The 19,677-nt window shown below is 43.7% G+C and overlaps 1 protein-coding gene across 3 annotated transcripts in view; it reads right to left on the reverse strand.

Annotated features, from left to right (window-relative positions):
* SYN3 (synapsin III) overlaps window positions 1–19,677 on the reverse strand; it is a 199,132-nt gene that overhangs the window by 155,104 nt on the left and 24,351 nt on the right. For all 3 annotated transcript variants that reach the window (XM_014963577.1, XM_014963576.1, XM_014963575.1), the window contains one exon: window positions 9,264–9,321. In XM_014963577.1, the coding sequence (XP_014819063.1) occupies window positions 9,264–9,321 (58 nt within the window). The remainder of the gene's footprint in view (window positions 1–9,263; window positions 9,322–19,677) is intronic.

Below are 19,677 nucleotides of genomic sequence, written 5' to 3' on the forward strand. Positions count from 1 at the left end.
GGTGATGTAATAAGGTTTCATGTCTGCGGCCCTGTGTAAACTTCTCAAAGCAACACCCTTACATGATCTTACATCATTATAACTCCCAATTACAATGAAAGGAGGGGGAAAATTCCTGTTGCCAAGAAATAAATCTTACTTCAAACACATACATACACACACAAAATGGCAGTGGTTCAGGTGACTGACTGGGCTTTTTTATGAGTGCTGCCTTGGCCACAGCCATACTTCAGCAGTGATCATATTGGATCAGAGATGAGATAAGAAAATATGTACCTCTAAAAGGCACCCGCATTTATACATCGAAAAAATCTCAATAGATGTAGGGAGTGGAGAGTCCACCCTGAACAAATTCAGCAAGAGCAGATGCTCTGGGTACCATTACTGAGCTCCCCAGTGGGTCAAGACAAGCTTCCATGTGAGCTTGAGAGGCTCTATGGAATGAGGAGATGAAAGGATGGTTTTCCTACCTCTGTGCATATGTCTTAGAGATGCCCCACTCTGAAAGCAGGATGTTACTGAGCTGGACCTTCAGCTTCTGCAGCTGAGGGATACATCGTCTGATGTGAACACGAGAGCAAGAGAGGGAAGTTTTACTCTGTATTTACATGTTCTTTATGCTTTTCTTCTGTAATTTTTTCCAAAATGGTTTTGTACTAAAGAGCTTAACACCTTGCTTTGCTGGGGGTGAAAATGGACAATCTTAATTTGATGGCTGGCACTCACAAAGTAAGTAAGTCGGTCTGACAGGCGTTGCCCTGAGGCAGACAGACCAAACAAAGCTGTGTTCAGACATCTGACATCCAAACAGGCCTGGGAATCCCTTGAGCTGGTAAATACTTCATACCAAACTGCCAGGACCAATTTCAAGCCTGCTTATGTCAAGAACCAGAAGAAAGGGAGAAATCCCCTTTGGCAACCATTGTCCAAGGCACCCTGGCAAAGAAGGAGGAATGAAGAGAGGCTTGGAGGACTCAGCTACCTTGCCCCTAAAACATCCAGATATACTATCACAGCTGAGTGACAATCCTAATCTTTTCCTGGCATTCATTCCTGCTTTAATGGACCAAGTTAAGGACCACTTCTGCTTTCATGTAACTGCTTTGTCCCATCTGACAAGCCGCTGCTAGCTGGCGTTTGGAAGAAACTTCAGTCAGCAGAAATTGTTTCCTGTTGATTTTCCAGTGCTCCCTGTATTTTTAACTTTGTGGGTTTTGTAGCCTGATGACTTCCCTTGGCTGGGATTTCAAGTCTGAGATCATCTCCAGCCTGAGTTTACCTTGCAGACAAAAAGGTCTTTGAAAGCAGCACATGCAGATAGAGTGACAGGTAACTATGCATAAAACAGAAGACCCCAGCTCACCATGGCCTTGCAGAGTCATTTGCATTAGGACTCATCAATTGCATTAGCCTGATGGTGTTTTATACTTGCTTTGCAATGGTGCCAGTGGCTGGAAAAACATTTAGGGTAAGAGCGAACCACGTGTGACAAACGTGACACAATTCATCTTGAAGAATAACATAATACAGACTGTGGGAGTAGAAATATTTCATACCTCTGTGAGGCCCAGATCTGAGAGGATGCGCAGAGATACTTTGAGGACAGTTCTGTTAAAAATGCCTATTTCAGGTATTCAGATTCATAAATCTGTCAAGATTATTCGGACTAAATGTTAAGCTACTCTCAGTTTCTCCCATCAGTGTTCTCTAGGTCCTGGAGATCTTTTTGGTGACCTATTTTAGTTTCTGTTTCTGTTTGCTGATAATAAAACAAGGAGGTTTTTGTAATTTTAAATCATGCAATAGTAGACATGCCTAGCTTGGTAGCCGTACCTATTAATGATTCACGAGAAGTACATGATCAAGGTAGATTTTAAGCATTTTTCATAGAATAACAGAAAGTTGTGTTGGAAGGACTTCAAGACATCACATAATCTGTCTCTCTTTCCTAAGGCAGGATCAGCTCTACCTCTGGTGTTGTGTGCACATACTACATAACCTTCTTGTATCTTCCACAGATGAGGAAACTCCTTGGGCAATTGGTACCTTAACAATCTTGGAAAGTTTTCCCAATGTCCAACCTAAGTCTCTCTCCTTTTTAAGACACTAATCTTTTATCCCTTACTTCCTCCTGCAGAACCTGAAGACTTACTATTTGAAGACTTATCCTTCCTTCTTCCTTTTTTCCCCTAGACAAAACCAACCCCATTCTTGTAAAATTTTCTTTTAAGTGATGTTTTTCACCACAGTGATCACTGTTGCTGCTGTCACTGGGATTCTCTCTGAGAGGTCCACAACTTCCTTGAGTTGTAATGGTCTGGACTCACCATGATCCTTCAGCAGAGACCTGACCATTGTTGAGCAGATGTAAGGCCACTCGCCTTGCATATAATACTACTGTTTACATGTTTCAGTATGGATTTCTCGTATGTGCAGCAACATGACTATTTTTAAACTGGTGTTCTGGCTGAGATCTGCTGTAATCCTTGCATTGCTGTAATCCTTGTTTAGGCCACTGACTTGTCTCCAGTTCCCCGTCATTGATTGATGCATAAGGGGGAGACTCATCGATGTCTATAGGTAGTAAGGAAGATACTTGCTAAGCCCACATCTGTGCATCACCTAAGTAAAAGCTACTCAGGTTGGTTAGTGTTTAAAAGGAGACACAAGGTTATACTAGACCTTTGTGTGAATATTTGCATATATAGTCCCATTTGCACATATACCACACATACACAAAATTAGCAGAGGGGGTTTCAGCGCTGCCAGGGAACCCTTGCACTTTCATCAGCGCAACACACCATACGCTACAACACAGACACTGGCTTCTCGGGGGTTGTTCCGTCACATAAATCACAGCACTGAGCTACCACTACAGCACACAGCTTTCCATATGGCAATGCAGAGTACCCACATCAGGATCCTAAGCACAAGTTTGGCCATTACTCTGACCAGCTCTGACCAAGGCTCTCCACTCTCCCAGTCTTGCTCCTGAAACTCCTCAGTGATTATCACTAAACGTCTGTTTTTCTCCCTCTGCCCCATGACCCAAAATGCAGTCAGAATAACAGGCTGGTCCGTGTCATGGCTTAGGCACTTAGGATGAGAAATTACTACCGTCTAATCAAATCACATACATTCCTCAGTGGATTTTATGCTTTAGTTTTTAGTGGATCTTCCAATATATATAAGGAAAGAAAGACTTTGGCAGACACCACACTGCATTCCTGTAACAGCATATTTCACTACAACCATTACAAGCATTTCAGTGGGGAAGTAAGCAATCCCTAAATCCTGCACAGACAGAAGGGTGAACAGACTGTAGGGATGTGAAGAGGGGGAGGGCTGGGGCTGTGCATGCTTGGTATGCTAATGCATGAAGAATTAGAGATTACACACCCTGAATCCCCATGTCTCTTTCCTGAAACAATTTCCCTTGGGGAGGCACCTTTCTCCCCACCTGCCCCCAGCACTGGGATTGCTCTCTGGGAGAAAAGGGTGGAGAGAGTCCAGCTGGCAGGGGTATGCTGCTGTGTGGCTCCAAGGGGAGCTTCCACAACTGCTCTTCACAAATCTTGAAGCTAGGATGCATGCTCCTAGCCTACAGACAGCACTGACACTAAAGGTCCCTATGCCTTGACCCGCATGAGTGCCTTTTGGTGCATCAGCTCTGGTGACATTTGGAATTGTCTCTAAAATCTTCTTCTCAGCAGTTATGTGACTGACTGAAAATTGGAACTTTAGCAAAAGCACATTTCTAAACTTTTTGATCCCAGGAAATTGCTCAAAAACATGAGCTCTGTAAGCCCCCAAAATCTAATGGAAATAAAAAAATTGAAAATACTATTTATTTAAGAAAGTCATGGTTTTTAAGTCATTCTTGCTATTTCTCCAGGTCCCTTTATTCATGGTTTCTGAATGTTTGTATGCGGCAAAGCTATGAGAACTGCTGTTGCTGTTCTTGAACTGCTTTCTGGCTTTCAGTTGGAAAAAAAAAAACACTCTAAATGTATAATGAATAAAAATTATGCAGTTATTTGATGAGAGGCTAATTTTCCTCTCATCACACACAGGCCTATCAGACTCTATATTTTGAAAGGACCACTTTATGTTGCACATGAAAATACCTCTTGAGGACGGGAAGTACAATGGAGCTGGAATTCATGATTTGTATTACAATTATCTTCTGTGAGCGCCAAGTACAACTTTTTCCTGACAATGCTGCCAATGGAGTCATAGTCTATACCACAAGACTTTTCCAGAAGCGTGTACATGGGAGTTCAATGAATAATAATTCCCTGAAAATAAACCAGGCAGAGGGAACAAGTGAATGAGCTGTGCAAGAAGAATGCATGTCAGAAGGACAGACGGACCCACCTCGTCACAGCAGGAAATGGTGGGAAGGAGACGGGTGGACAAACAACAGGAATAAAAATATAGATGAACCTTTTGGCTTCATCACTCTCCCTTCATCCTTTTCATCCCCCCTCCACCATCAATTAGCCAATGCCAGGAAATATGTCTCTGAATACATTAAAATTCCTTTGGGAATTATCTGAAGGAAAGGTATCCTGAAGGTGGAAGACTCTCTCTAAGAAGTGCTGCTTGCTCTTGCCTGCTAGGTCTGTATTCTCTTTTTCTCCCTTCTGGGATCTTGTTGGTCAAGACAGGGCACAAGACTGGAAAAGCCCACCAGAGCCATAGGTTCCAATCCCTTGCTACTGCAGGCAACACGTTATGAATCCTTTTCTTAAACCAGTGCATTTATTAAAACCAGCCATTTCTCCTTTAGCCCCTGTTTTGGAAGGATAAACAAACTCAGCTCTTTCAGCCTTCTCTCATAAGCCTCCATGGCCATCCTAGTGACCATGCACATCTCCTGCTTTGTGGGCATCTCTCCCAGACAGGTGGCAAGTCTCCAACTCATCTGGCCACTGCCCACAGTGTCATGGTCTGTCCAATGGATCTGTAGTTGTCTGGGTTCAGCCCTGGTTCTCCTGTCCTCTTCTGCTTGTACCTGGGTGTGCTGAGGATTCCCAGCAATGCGGCATCCTCCTTGTGCATGGGACATGCCTAACACCCAAGGATTGGAGATGCATGCACTGCAGTCTGAAAGCTGGAACTCACAAGGCAAGTGAAAGCAACAACATGGATCAAAATCTAAGAACCTTATTTTTAGCATAAAATAGTGATAATACTTTTAGACTCAGCTGCTCCTTAAAGCTTAGGGTTTACCCACACTGAGTAAAAGTTAAATCCTCACAGTTTTAGTGGGAATAGGTCAAATAGATTTTCACTTTTTGATCAGTGTTTCATTCAGTCCTGTGGAATGGCTATCATTGCTACAGATGGACTTGTAGTGGAAAAATATCCAAATAATCAAAATGTAAACCAAACTGCCTCCAAAGAATTCAGGAGAGCACTTGCACTTGCTTCCCACCACCCCAGCCCTCACTCAGCCCCACACCTCTTCCCTCACAGCCAGCAGGGAGAAGACATTCCATGCCTGGGTTTTAGTCAGGGGTGGGCAATAGTAAGTCCTACAGTCCCTACAACATAAGTAAGTTTTGGGTTCTTTAGAGAAGAAACAAAGGTGGGAACAAAGTCAGGCCTCACATTCATTTTAATGAATGACAGAAGACAGCAGAGGCTGGAGAGGGTGTATCCACCATAGTGTCCCTGACAACTCTCTTTCCTATTCACTGGCACCAGGGCATGCCCACAGCATCTTGTCTCTTGCTAGTGCTAATGGACCCAAATGAAAAAAAAGGGCCTGGGGGCGGTATCGAGGTCATGCAATTAATTTCTGTGCTAAAGAACCAGAAAACCTTCTTTGAGAGTCCATAAGACCAATCTTCATACAAGCTGAGACTTAAAGAAGCAGCCAACAGAGCAGCAGAATGGCATTTAACATCTCTTCCCTGCGCATTGTCTGGTGTCTAATACGAACTGAATTCACTTCTTGTAGAAATTTAGTATCTTGAAACTTCTGCCTGTTTCTCCAATTCAGCTGAAATCAGCCAATGCCTTCCACAGTGTTGGGTGTGGGGGATAGACAGAGCGAGACAGCATGATCACATACGTCTTGCATTCCTCGGATGACGGGGAATGAAGGGGGAGAGGCAGCTCAGAGAGCTGGTAGGGGTGTATAACTAGATTAGATAACTGACTTCCCGCTGCTGAGAGAGGGAGAGACAGCGCTGCTTTCAGCGCTCCTGCTCCATTACAAATAAGTGATATCATGACTTAAAAAAAATATCACCTACTAGCCTACTATCCCACTCTGCTTCCCCCAAAAGATTGCAGAAATGGCTTGCTAAGAAAGAATTAAGATGTAATAGGGATGGAGATGCAAGAGGAAGAGAAAAAACAAGACGGCAAACTCTTCCTTCAGTTTAAACAAACTACAGAGCATCCTAGAAGAATGGCAAAAAAATTAGCACGGTCAGAAAAAATAGTGCAGTTGCTTTTTCCCAATGTGGTTTTTCAAGAGTATTTAACACTTGGGTATTTCCTTTCAGTGCTTTCTGCCATTCAAAAGTTTTTGTTATTTAGCTTTTCAGATCAAAAGTGTTTTTCCCTATAAAATATAAAAAAAATCCTAAAGCAAACTGTATTTCTGGCTAAGTCAATAATGTGTGGTTATGTGAAGCAGGATCAAATGGAAAACTGAAAAACTAGAAGAACTCTGAGCAGACCAAGCAGCTCAAGAAGTGCCTGAGAGTCAAACCTTGATCTGATGCAGAGTTTATTCAGAACTGAACAGCCAGGTTAGGGCTTGGGCACTGTGGCACAATCTGTGTGCCTTTCACAAGACAATTATAGTAGAGAAGACTGGTGAGCTGTGTACTCAAAGAGAAAGGTGTGGACCAGGCTGGTAAACACACTTATTCCCTGTTGGGTTTTTTTTGGTTGGTTGGTTTTTTTCATAAGGATACTGTGGAAAAACATTTGTTTTTCAGATTGAGAGGGCCTGTGATCAACCTCAGGGGACCTGTTCCACATCAGCTTAGGATCCTGGATTGTGCTTGAGGAAGAGAATGAAGAAGCGAGGAAGGCTACAGGTAACCAGGGTAGGAGCACGGATGAAAATCAAATATTAAGAAATACTGACCGAGGGTGGATAGGCAAAAAAAGAAGGGGCCAACAAGCCAGTTTGAAGAAAGAAGTGCCCTTCTCTTGGCCTCAGCGATATGCAGAGGGGCCTGAGGTCAGATTTGAGGTCTGCCCATGACAATGCAGCTTCTGTGTTTCCCTTGACAGACAGTGATCCAGCTGGAGAAAGCGGTCATCCCTTCTGCTTTCAAGGTCTGGGGGAGTCAAGAGCAGTTCCCTGTCCGATATGTGGAGGCTTGGCTGCCTGATCTGAGGGGCAGGGAGGGGGCAAGGGGAAGCCGCCAGGACCCTTGTTTATTGTTCCTCAACTTTCCTTCCCACTGTGTGTTTCATTCCCTGGGGCAACACTGCAGTCACTCTGCTGAGTATTTAAAGAAGGCTTGCCAATGGCCCTCACTAGCAGAGTCCCACCAGCCTTACAGTCTTTGCTTGGAGCAATTTGGTGCTTTTTCTCAGACATGGACATTCAACCTATATGAAGGATTTCAAGAGACAGACTGGAAAAGTCCCCTTGAAAGAGTCCTTGGGAAAATGCGATAAGCATTTAGTATAGTGATGATGACAAGGGTCATTACTCAGTTTAACCCATCAGGGATCAAGAGACCACTTCTGCCCTTCTTCACTCACCAACCATTTGAAGATAGTTCCTTTATAGTGACCTCAAGTGCAATAACATTTGAAGAGAAGGACTATGAGGGGAAAGGCAGAGACTGGAGGTTTAGGAAAGAATTAACAGGTCATTTTGAAGAGCATCAGGTCTAGCTTTGAAGCTGACCCTGCTCTGAGTGGTGGAGCAGGTTGGATCAGAGGTTTGAAGGGTGAATCTGAATTATTATTTGATTCTATGGTTCCATGTGAGAAGTGTGATTTTAATTTTTTTTTCCTATTATTTTTAAGGATATTTACTGAGGCAGCCAGCAAAATAAAGACTTAGATAAGAAAGTGCAAGTGAGAATAGCTTTGCTAATACCACCCAGTACTGACAAGTGCAATACCAATAAAAAGAGGAAAATGAAGTGTTCATGGTACGATAGCTGCAAAAAAATTACTTGCTAACTTTTCTGTTCCAGACACAACATTTGATCAGAATACGTGTGCTCATGTATAGTCCTAAGTAACAGCAACCCTTTGAAAAGAGAAGGAACACCTTATCAAGGGCAACAGGTCTTGAGAAAGTCTTCAAAACCACTGCATTAATAATTCTATACGCACATGCACACATGTGCATGCACACACACACGAGACACAATCACCAACTTTGTAAAGGCAAAAAATATCAGGTCATTCAAACAACAATCACCAGCTTGCTTTATCCATCCGAGCAGTTTTATAGCCTTAATGAGTATAAACCATGCACACGACTCCTTCAGGATCCCTAGCTCATCTCCACATATCACTCTTCTTATGCTTGCTTTCAAGTTAGGCGCATGCATATGATTATTAATAATAATTTCTATTTTGACACCAGCATTCAAAGTCTCAGTCAATTCTGGGACTTCATTTCAACAGACACCGCACTAACACAGACCGCAACATGAAGAGTTTTCAATTGAAATGGATGGCTGGTGCCAAGGCTAACAGAGAAACAGAGAATTTGTCAAATGTCCTTCAGAGCACATCAGAAAACAGGTCATGAGCCTCCTAACTGTTCCTGTGGGCTTTCAACAAATTAAAAGATTTTGCCATATGTAGTTATTTTGCATACTTCTGTATATACTTCCATCCATACAAAGGTTTTAAGCTTAAATCAGGGTAAGCCAGGAGACTTGTATAGCTCACACGTGGAACATAACATCACCAACATGTACTGTGGCACACTGGCTTTGCACCTCTTCAGGCATATGTACAGAGAGCTGTGAGGTAATTTCAATGCTTCCAATGGAAGAAATTATAATCCTATCACCAGAACAGAGAGTTTCATTTTAAGGTGAAATAGCAACTGATTCTGCAAAGGTAGGGAGGACAAAGGGATGGTCCAATAAGATATTTTCATTTCTAGCTTCCACAATTCTGTAAAATGGGCATGTCTTAAGAAACCTCATTAGTTCCTTTCTTCAAGAGAAGAAATATATCCACAGTTTTTCTGTCATCTAGACCTCAGCCCTGTCCACACGCATTTCTTTGAGCCAAATTCAGTTGTCACTTACCTGTTCCACTCGGATATCAAATTCTCCATTCACCTTCTTCCCCTGGAAATATTTGGCCCTGCAGAAGAAATGAGAGAGACAAACATGGTTATAGGAGGTTTTTGGCTTTCATAACATAACAAGTTTTGCTTCTGCATTTGCCTTTTTGCTGAAGAATTTTCATCCGGGTCACAACATGCTTTCTTAATTCCTATCTTCTTTCAGCTTTCTGTTTAGCAGGAGAAACCTGCCAAGCCAGATGAAAACCACATTGGAAAGTTCCTTCAAGGTTTGAAACGTTTTCATTTGATTTTCAAACTGAAAACGAAATGCTCTCCTAATCTTTTCTAGAGCAGCAACTCATACCAAGGAATCATTGATTAATCTCATTTAATACCCAATCTTTATTCTGTAAAAGGAGGAGAGCAACATATGGTGTGGCATTGGGAACTTCTTATGTTGAGGAAGGATCTTTATCATCACAGCTGAAGTACTTATGAAGCCTATTCCCTTGCCCTCTCATCCCAGAGTTACTTTTTGATTCTGTTTGTCTTTCTGCTACTGATTTAGAGAAACATTATCTGCATCTACAGTGTCATTAATGAAGGATCTCTTCTCCTGAACCAAGAAACTGTGTTTCCTTTGGAGTTGAACAGTGTCATGAGAAGGACATATATCTTCCACCACCTCTGCTCCTAGCTATGTAAACAAGAAAGCACTTTCAGAAGGATCAGTTCTTCATGACAGAGGAAGGCTAACACTGGTGTTGGAGAAGAAAACACAGGAAAAGGGCAGGCAGTTTTAGCTTTTTTATTCATAGTTGTGTATAGTGCCCCTTATATTGATTAGTCAGCAGGGAATTTGTGAATATAATTTCCCCTGTGAATATTTCTTTCCAATTTTTCACCTCAAACAAACAAGATTGACAGAAGAAAAAATGAATTTATTCTCAGACCTCCCCCCTCAAACTTCAGGAAGAAAATGCAGGTTCCAAAAAACTCCAAAAAGCACTGAAAACACAGTTAAGCCTTGCAAGAGCTGTTTCCAGAGACAAAGTAACTCTCTGCATTCTGTTTCCAACTGGCAAAGAGAAGACAGAATAAAGAAGTAAAGGAAAATGAGGGGAAGCCGGCTTTGCTCCCTATTTTAAAGTATTAGCAAAAAAAAAGAAGCTGGCTCACGTTTTTTACTATGTGTCTATTTGTTCCAATAAAAAAAGGAGCGACAGTAGGAATGCAATTTTCCCCATGGCTGAAACACACCAGTTTTCAGCTGAGTGCTCTCCTCCCCCAGAGATGGGAAATGTAAATAAAAAAAAAGTTGTTTTGTCATTCTGGCTCAAAACCAAGCAAAAAGTTTTCATTTTATTAGAAAAAGACACAAAAAATGTCAAAAGTTTTCCATGCCATTCTAATGAGGGTATCTGAAAGCTTCATCACGCTTTCCTTCCCAGGCAGCCCATCTATCAGCATGGTGCTAATAAGACCTCTGTATAGATGGTCAGTGAGGGACAGTGCAGCAGCCAGGTGTGACCGAGATCAAGTGGCTCAAACAACCCCTGTTCGGCATAAAAGCAGAGCTCTGGCCATTTTTCCTCCCTTTTTTGAATTTATGACTGCTGCACGAAAAAAAGCAACTCAAGAAACAAGCTGAGACATCATGCCTCTAACAATAAACAGGAACACTAAATACACTTAATAATTCCATCGTATTTCTGGAGACATGGCTATAGAGGACCTGGCAATATTCCTTGCTCCTAAACACTGGGGATACTGCCGGAACCAGTGACTTCTCAAAAACTGGATAAGCTTTAAGTGGGCCCACAGGAACTGGTCTGAAATTTGAGGCACGCTATTCACTGGTACAAGCTTGTTTTTATTCCCAGCACACTCATAATGTATACTCCTTACCCACATTTACAAAACACACTTCCTCCCTCTATGGCCTCTCCTCTTTGACAACCAGCTGGTTGCAAACTCCTTGGTGCTGCTTTGCTTCAGCTTGTAACGAAGTGTGATTAACCATGGTCTTCAGCCCAGTACAGATGGAGCAAAGAGGCTTCCTCTGCCTAGTCCAGGAAATTAGCCTTTACATGGTTAACAAATCCTCTCTCCCATCTCTAGAGTACTGGCTCTGACATGGATAGTCACACAGAGGGCACATCCAGCATGAGGAATCGTTACAGTAGGGCAAAGGACCTCAACTTAGACACCATGTGACCTCTCCTTCTTATCCTTCTTTCCGCACAAGTTTTCTCATCCCACGCCTCAGATAACTTTCTTTTAACAGTACAATATATCATTTTCTTTCAAAGACAGCCCCCCCAGGAGGGTTAACCTGCTCCGAGTGTCTCTGAAGGCTACAGGTGCTAAGCAATTTGCAGGCAAATGTTTTGGTCAGCCCATCATTTTGACACAGTCCAGGGTAAGAATGAAACACTTCTTACTGAAATGGATGGAGTGATGTTTTCAATTCGCACCTGGGGTTTTGGAACCCCTGGGCAGCAGTGGCTATCATGCTGAAATGAAAAATAGCTTTAGCCTCACCCTGGAGCCCCTGAGATTTCAGTCATTGCTGATGCTACGGAAACATCATGATGCCTCTGGTACAAGAGGGAGAGTCTTTTGGTCAGTACTGCACAATGTATGAAATGGCTTCTGATCTGTACGGTGGACATGAGATGGAAGAAAGGACCACAGTGCTCTGGTGGGGATGCAGAAGAAAGACAGATGGATGTTCCTGGCAGGTGAGCCTGTGCAAGACATTTGTGAATGCTCTCTGCCCCAAAGTCACCTGAGCGAGGCTCTTCCAGACCTTTGCCTAGGAAGTGACATGCTGCAGGGCTATCTAGGCAGCTCATAGTGCAGTAGGGGAGCAGCACCCAGAAGACCAGCCAAAAGCCTTCCTGAGAAGCCTCTGAAATGATGCCATTCACCTCCAGCACAGCCAGCTGCCAGTGATCAGAGGAGCAGCTCATTGCCATGGAAGGGGGGCTGTGTGGCATCTCCCATCTTGGGACACCAGGCGAGGCACTGGACATGCAAACCCACCCTCTCTCTGGGGCATCCTGCAACACTGACCACCACTTGGCTGGACATCCCTTCATTTTAAAGCATGTCAGATGTTCAACCCACCAGAACACAGCATTATAATTTGGCTAGGCAGCGTGTAGATGGGGTGGGGTGGTTGCTGTGATCTCAGTAAATCAGCATGTAAACATGTTTTGAGTGAAGAAAAGTGCAGGGCCATGCTCAAGAGTAGTTCCTGGGTGGGATTTACAGTGGTAGCCAACGCATTTAAATGTGGCCGCACCAGCTGGGAGGGAGGAAGCACCATAATAAACAGCCAAAGGTCTGTCCTGGCTTCCAGGAAGAAAGCTTGCCTTGAACCCCTCTCTCTTTGTGATGAAGAAGCCACATGCTCTGGAAAAAGAAATAGTTTCTGGGTGCAAGAGTATCAGACAAACATAACTTCTGCTTTCTGCCTCAGCCCTTACATGATTACAGGGCCACAAGAAACCTGATGCCTCTTCTTATGAAGTAATTTGGAAAGAATAAAAACTTATTTTCCAGAGCTGCCATGAAACAGCCCCGGTCTGACTCAGTGATCATGGCTGGAGGAAGCATATACACAATTTTCTGTCAGATACGGAGTCTATCCTTAATAGCAGCAGGGAAAAATAAGTGATCAATTCACCTCCAATAACCTACATAAGAACTAATTCACAGAAAGTTCATGCAGAACATTAGTGCCCTTATGTGTTTGCAAAGAATCTGTCTGCACAAGGGATGTCAGCACTGATCCAAGACTGCAAACATACCTGTAAGGCACTCAAGTTTATCCCTCTGGTGGCACCAACAGTCCTCATGGAGCGCTAAGTTCTCTGTAAAAGCCTGGTGTGTCACTGGGCCCATGGGCAGTAGAGCTGGGCTGGTGGGCTACAGGTGTGAGAGCTGGGGCCAGTCTGCACTGCTGTGCTGCTCCTGCATCATGGGGAAACATGGCACAAGAGAAGCAATTCCCACACGTTGAGTAGGGGCTTCCAGGATCAGCAGCAAAGGGCCAAAACTCATAAACTGCTTCTGTCAGGAGTGCACAGATCATCTTGCCATTTTTCTCTGTATGACAAATAACTGGTTACATCTGCCTTGTTCTCTTTCTGCTTTGAAAAAAATGTAGGTGCAATGAGTGATCAACCTGTCAGCCAATACGCATGCTCAGCACAGGAATTCAGGAGAAGCTATTTGTGCAGAGCTTGTGCTGTCTCTCTTGGAGTTATTTCTTCTCTCTTCCATCTGCTTTTTTTCCTTTTGGTGCAAAGAAGCACATCTAAGCTGCTTCAGAGTACCACCTCAGTGTTTTCTTCTGGATCTGTGGGAAACAGAGACATCAGGGATGCAGCAGGGGACTGCACAACTTCTGCCAGGCTTAAGAATGCTCTGCACAGGTGAGGAATAGGAAAAAATGCCCAGCTATCAAGCATCAGCTAGAGAAAGTGCCCGAGGAGCTCTTCCCCAGGTACAGTGCCACTAAACAACAGCCCATGTAAGAAAAGATGCAGAACACCAGAACAGAGAAGGCAATACCCAGTAGGGACAAAAGATTTGAAGGGATCATGGTGGGCTGGAAGAGTGCAGTGATTCAAAGTTAACAAGCCGTTCCTGCAGTCCATTAGCTGGATGAAGCAGAGGCTGTAACACATTATGCAGCTTTGAAGACAGGCTGGTATTTTGTATTAAATTCATGGGACTTCTTCAGGGTAGTCTGTAAAACGGTTCCTGTATGAAACAATTTTCTAGGATAGGAAGAGATCAAAGAAATATAGCTCAATGCTTCCTGCGAGCAACCTCAATGTAACTGAGGTAGCAAATGTCATTGCAATTGCTGAAGGTCTTGGAGTCCTTCAGACAAACAGATAAACTTGAGCGCATATCACCTTGATGTGAACAAACGCAGGTCCTTTTTGGGGCACCACTGTTCAAGAGCAGCCTTGAGCTACAAACTCAGGAGCAGGCTTGTACCTTCACCCCAGAAACAGGTTCAATATCCCTGACAGCATGTCAAAGAGGGACACTGGGATATTGTAATAGCGAATTCTTCCAAATCCTCTGACTGAGCTTGTGCCTCTGGAGCAAGACACAACAAGCAAAGAAAGCCAAGCCACACTTTGGATGGAGACCACTTTTCATCCGGAGCAGGAAGCAGCCTTTCCCACCCTGCACAGGGGCCAGAACAAAACATAGAATCATAGAATGGTTTGGGTTGGAAAGGACCTTAAAGATCATCGAGTTCCAACCCCCTGCCATGGGCAGGGACCCCTCTCACTACACCAGGTTGCTTGAAGCCCCATCCAGCCTTCTGGGAATGGGGCATCCACAACTTCTCTAGGCAACCTGTTCCAGTGTCACACCACCCTCAGAGAAAATAATTTCTTTCTAATATCTAATCTAAGTTTCCCTTCTTTCAGTTTAAAACTATTACCCCTCATCTTATAGCGACAGTCCTTCATAAAGAGTCCCTCCCCATTTCTCCTATAGGACCCATGCTGAGGAGGGGGAAAACGTGCAGGACTTGGGGGGACGTGGGCAAGGGAGTGGGTGGAAAAAGAGGGGGACAAACAGTGAAGAAGACACATGGGTAAACAAACCAAAAGGGATTCACGGGTAAATTATGGAATTATCCAAATTATTTCCCTGAATAACATTACACATATTTCTCTCAAGCCCCTTGGGAAATAAATAAGCCGTGTAATTCCTTTTTGGATCAGCCTGGAAAAGGTGAGGCTGAAGCCCCCCGGATTGGGTGTGGGGGGGACCTTGGGGAGGGAGGGAAGGGGGTTAGCCACTGTACGAAATCCCCGTGTCAAAGGGCCTGGGGGCCCAAGTGACGCACAAGGCACTCACTGTATGTCCGCATTGTCTCCTTCATAAAAGGGGCTGAGACTGTGAAAAAGGAGGCAGTTTCCAGGATACTGGCCAGCAGCCGCTGGAATGCCCCGATCCCCCCAGCCCCTACACGCTATAAAGGCAGTGGGGAGGGGAGGGGTGAGGAGAAATGCATTTGTGCCCTTTTTTCTTCAGGGGTGAGAGCAAGGAAGGTTTTCCTTCCAGGGGCCAGTCCACAATCCCTTCACCACTTCTCTCCAGTTTAGTAGTTCCCAGCTGCAAATAGTGAGGACTTTTGAGATGGTAAAGTCTTGACTGCCCAGGGCCTAGAGAAGAAAAAAATCACTCCACAAATGTTGAGGTCTGCAACCTACTGTTGTCCACATCTGCTTTGGCCCAGAGACCTTTATGCACTGTTCAGCTCTGGGATAGGCCAGTTGGTACTTAATATTTATTCTGTAAGGATACCTTGGACCAGGGATGGGACGTGTTAGGATGCTAAAGGTGGGTGGTGGATAAATATGATGGATCTGTGCTTTGACACTTGTACTTAATTGGTTGGTACTTAATATTTATTCTGTAAGGATACCTTGGACCAGGGATGGGACGTGTTAGGATGCTAAAGGTGGGTGGTGGATAAATATGATGGATCTGTGCTTTGACACCTCAGAAAGCAAGGTCTGAACTACAGGTTAAATGGACCAGAGGCAAGCGCAGAAAGAAGGAAAGTGTACCAGCACTGTACAGACAGAGAGGTACCAAGAGGTACATCTCAGTTTTGGGTTGTCAGAAGATAGCCCTGAATACAATGATAGCCAGGAGCTCCTCAAAAGTTTGGGAAAAAACTGGGCTGCAGCACTGCTGTGCTCAGTCCCGTGCCTCCCCGGGGGGAGATCATCTTGATCTCGGTGCTCTCATCACCTGACTTGCTGGAGCCACTGAATTAAAAGCCAGCTCAGCTGTGCTGCAGGTAAGTCCTTAGTGTCCGAGGTCGGGCCATGGGAACAGACCGCCTTTGTTGCCTTCTGGGAAGAACCACAAGACCCAGCCCGCTCTGGTTACTGGAAAACAACACCCAAGGCATTATTAGTTATGGGATCACACCAAGGAAAGAAATGCCTCTGGCTGGAGAGGTTTGTATCAGCCTGTGATGGTGGTATGGGTTGTTTTTTTTTTTTTCAATAAAGGAAGTCCTCGTGGTGAGGTCCTTGATGAGGTCTGAGGTCCCACCCTACAGGGCTGGAAGGATTTTCTTGGCTTGAACGCACACAGAAAGGCAAGCTTTAGGGCAGGAAGGGAGAAGGTTTTTTTAAAATCTTCTTTTGTGAGTCCTCCCTTTCTCTCAGGGAACCGAAAGCCTGTTTTCAGGGGAGACCTGAGTTGGCAAGCCACCAGCACTTTAACGATTACAGACACAACCATTCAGGCTGCTCTTTCTATTCAAGTAACTACAGAGTCCACACAATACGGGCCTCCCAGCATCTTCCTGTGCCACCTCCTGCTCCTGAAATGGGCGTAATCAAAGATATCCCCCCCCCCCCCCCCCTTAGTGCAGTGTTATTGCTTTTGGGCACGGCTTTTTGTGCTTCTCCGAGCTGTCAGGATAGGAAGGACACTTTGCTGTAGGTCTGATCCCCCACCCAGGCTACATCGCGGTCACATTCCTCCTGGCCACAAAGGGCTGGGGGATAGGGGAGGCAGTGGAGGTGGGGACCTACTTGAAGTACAACGTGAGGCAGCAATTTTATTTTGTATATAATCAAAATAGTACATTGCTGGAACATTTCTACATTGCTAAATGTAGACGGTATGGCCTGGAGCTGTTTGCAAGGGGTATCATTTTGTTGAGGATTGGACAATTCTTTATTCCAGCCCACTTCTGCCCTCCCTGAACCTGAGGAGCAGGGGAACCAGGCTAACTCGACCCAAGATTGAGGCAGGGCTGCTGGCTTTCAAGCAGAAGAAATCTGGCTCACAAACCTTAAGAAATACATCAGAGGGATTTTTTTTTTTTTTTTAAATATGTACAGGACCAGGCAGGACATTCTGAGGTTAAATTCTATGCATTTATAAGAACTCTGGTAAAGCAATTAAGGTCCCAGATTTGACTTGCATTAGCATATTTATAACCTGGTGGGGAATGTTTTCCATATTCCTTGTGTCTATTTTTGTAATGATACTAATCCCTTACATTTCTGTATCACCTTTCATTCATGAGGACTAGATCCCAAGTTGCTTTGCATATGCAGGACAAAAATACAGGCAGACATGATGGTGATGCACCTAAAACAGATCGGAAAGCAATGTGATAAATGCGATTCACTCAATATCTTTGACAGCCCTACCTCCTTTTCACTCCTATGCCTGTATGGTGGGGAATACAGGAGCTCTTCATGCTGCTTCCAAGTGTGCGCACGCGCGCATTCACACACACAGACTCTTAACACAAACATGCCTCCTCTTTCCCTAAAATTCCTTTCTGCCCTCAAGTCACACTTGGCATGCATTAAAGGAACAGAAATATTCAGTCCCCGGTAGGCATGGCTAAACGATGAAAATGTAAGTTTTTCAGCCAGATTTGTGAAAACAAAAATTTTACTTGTCAGTTTGTTCAAGTTATAGCTGCATAGTTGCACAGAACTTGTGAAACCTTAAAAGATCACATCTGCATAATGAAAGCTAATTCATAATCATTTATTGTCAGTTACCACCATATTAGATGATTTTGGGCTTCTTATCAGGAAATATAGACAAAGCTTTGCAATTTAACCTACAAATTCCTGAGGTCAAGCTTGAAGTATCAGTGCCAAATAATAATAATAAAGATAAATGATCATTAAGTCCAAAGCCAAAAGCTAGTCCAAACCTTCCCATTATATGTAATTGAGTTAGGTACAGAAATATTTCTCTGAATAGGAGCCTTATTATATCATCTTCAGCATACTGAAAGCATGAAATGACTCATGACACTCATTAACTATTTTTGAAGAGGAATTCCTTGCAAAAAAATTTAAGATTTACAAAGTCCTATGTTACTAAAATTCAGTATTAGATTATTATTATTTGACCAATTATACTTTTGGACAAATGCCATATTTAAGGCTCAATATTGTCACGTCCTATCAGAAGTAAAATTGGTTTTATTTTAATAAAAAAAGGTTGATAATTTCCTCTGAACGGTATAAAACAGTAATCCTGTCAGGGCAGTTCATAATTAGACCTGAATCATGACATTATTGTTATACAAAGAACTATTTCAGATGTATTAAGAGGATTTCATTCAGCATTAATCACAGTTTTTCTCTTACTTTGTCTTTAAATTTTTGGAGACAGTATGTTCAGGCAGATTTAGCTGTAAAGTAAATGGGAAAGCAACAACACAATTTTGTGTCTCCTAAAATATCTTTGGCGGCTTTTTTTTCTGTGAAACATGGCACAATCCTCATGTGTACAACTGCTGCACCTAGGGCACATGTATTTTGTGCAAGACAGCATGTAACACTGTTAGCACTTGAAATGGCCTGAAATTTGGACAAAACACACCAATGTCTTTGAAAAGTGTCATGAGATATTTTGCAAACGCAACCAAGATATCTAACAAACGCAACAAGAACAACTTTGTTATGCTGTCTGGTCCAAAAAGCAATGCTTTTAGCATATGTTGTTAACAGGGGCCTTAGCTGTGCTTGATCACTTCCCAAATAAGCTGTTTAAACACGAAGCATTAGGCTAGAAAGCTGAGCACTTTCACAGAGGGTGGGGGTTAACAATTCACAGTACTAAATCCCGTTTGATCTGCTGAGAAATTCAATCCAGCAAGAGCATGATTTTACTTAGCAGTGCATCAGGCCGGGAAGTTGCCAGTGGTGGGATGTTTTCCTGCCAACTGAGGTCGGGCTACCAGAGCTGGCCCATGTGCCATTACATGGAGTCCTGCCATCCCCCTTCCTAATGGCCCCTCTCCCTTTTGCTGTGTGTTTGCACATGCGCGTGTGTGCGTGTATTCATGTCTGAGCTCCACTTTTTTTGTGTGACAGCTGCTGTAAGTGAGTTGTGGATGCGTTTCTGGAAGTCTCCCAAGGCACAGATACTCCCAGCCCACAAGAAGGTGCCTCATTCTCCAGGTGGAGGCTACCTGGCTGAGAGATGCACCGCGACGTATTTAAAAGATGGGTAGACGTGGTGCTAGGGATATAGTTTAGTGGTGGTTTTGGCAGTGTTAGGTTATGTTTGGACTCGATGGTCTTAAAGGTCCCTTCCAACCTAGACAATTCTATGATTCTATCAATGATGGAAGAGAAGCAGAGTTTTTCCCTAGCAGGCCAATGCATTCACTGCTGTGGTTGCCTCTGAGGGCTGCCTGTCAAAGCCAAGAGCATGATGGAGCTGTACAGGTAGTGTTTTCCTCTCATGCACATTCTACATGTGACAGATTCACTGTGTGCTTCCTTGCAATGCGCTACAGCCAGGTCTTGGAGAAGGATGGAAAAATTGTCAAGATGTTGCCACTTTGACAGAAAGCTGGGTGAGTTCCCTTGCTTTTAATAGAA

This window comes from Calidris pugnax, unplaced genomic scaffold, assembly GCF_001431845.1.
Source record: "Calidris pugnax isolate Ruff unplaced genomic scaffold, ASM143184v1 scaffold44, whole genome shotgun sequence".
In the NCBI taxonomy this organism is placed as follows: domain Eukaryota; kingdom Metazoa; phylum Chordata; class Aves; order Charadriiformes; family Scolopacidae; genus Calidris; species Calidris pugnax.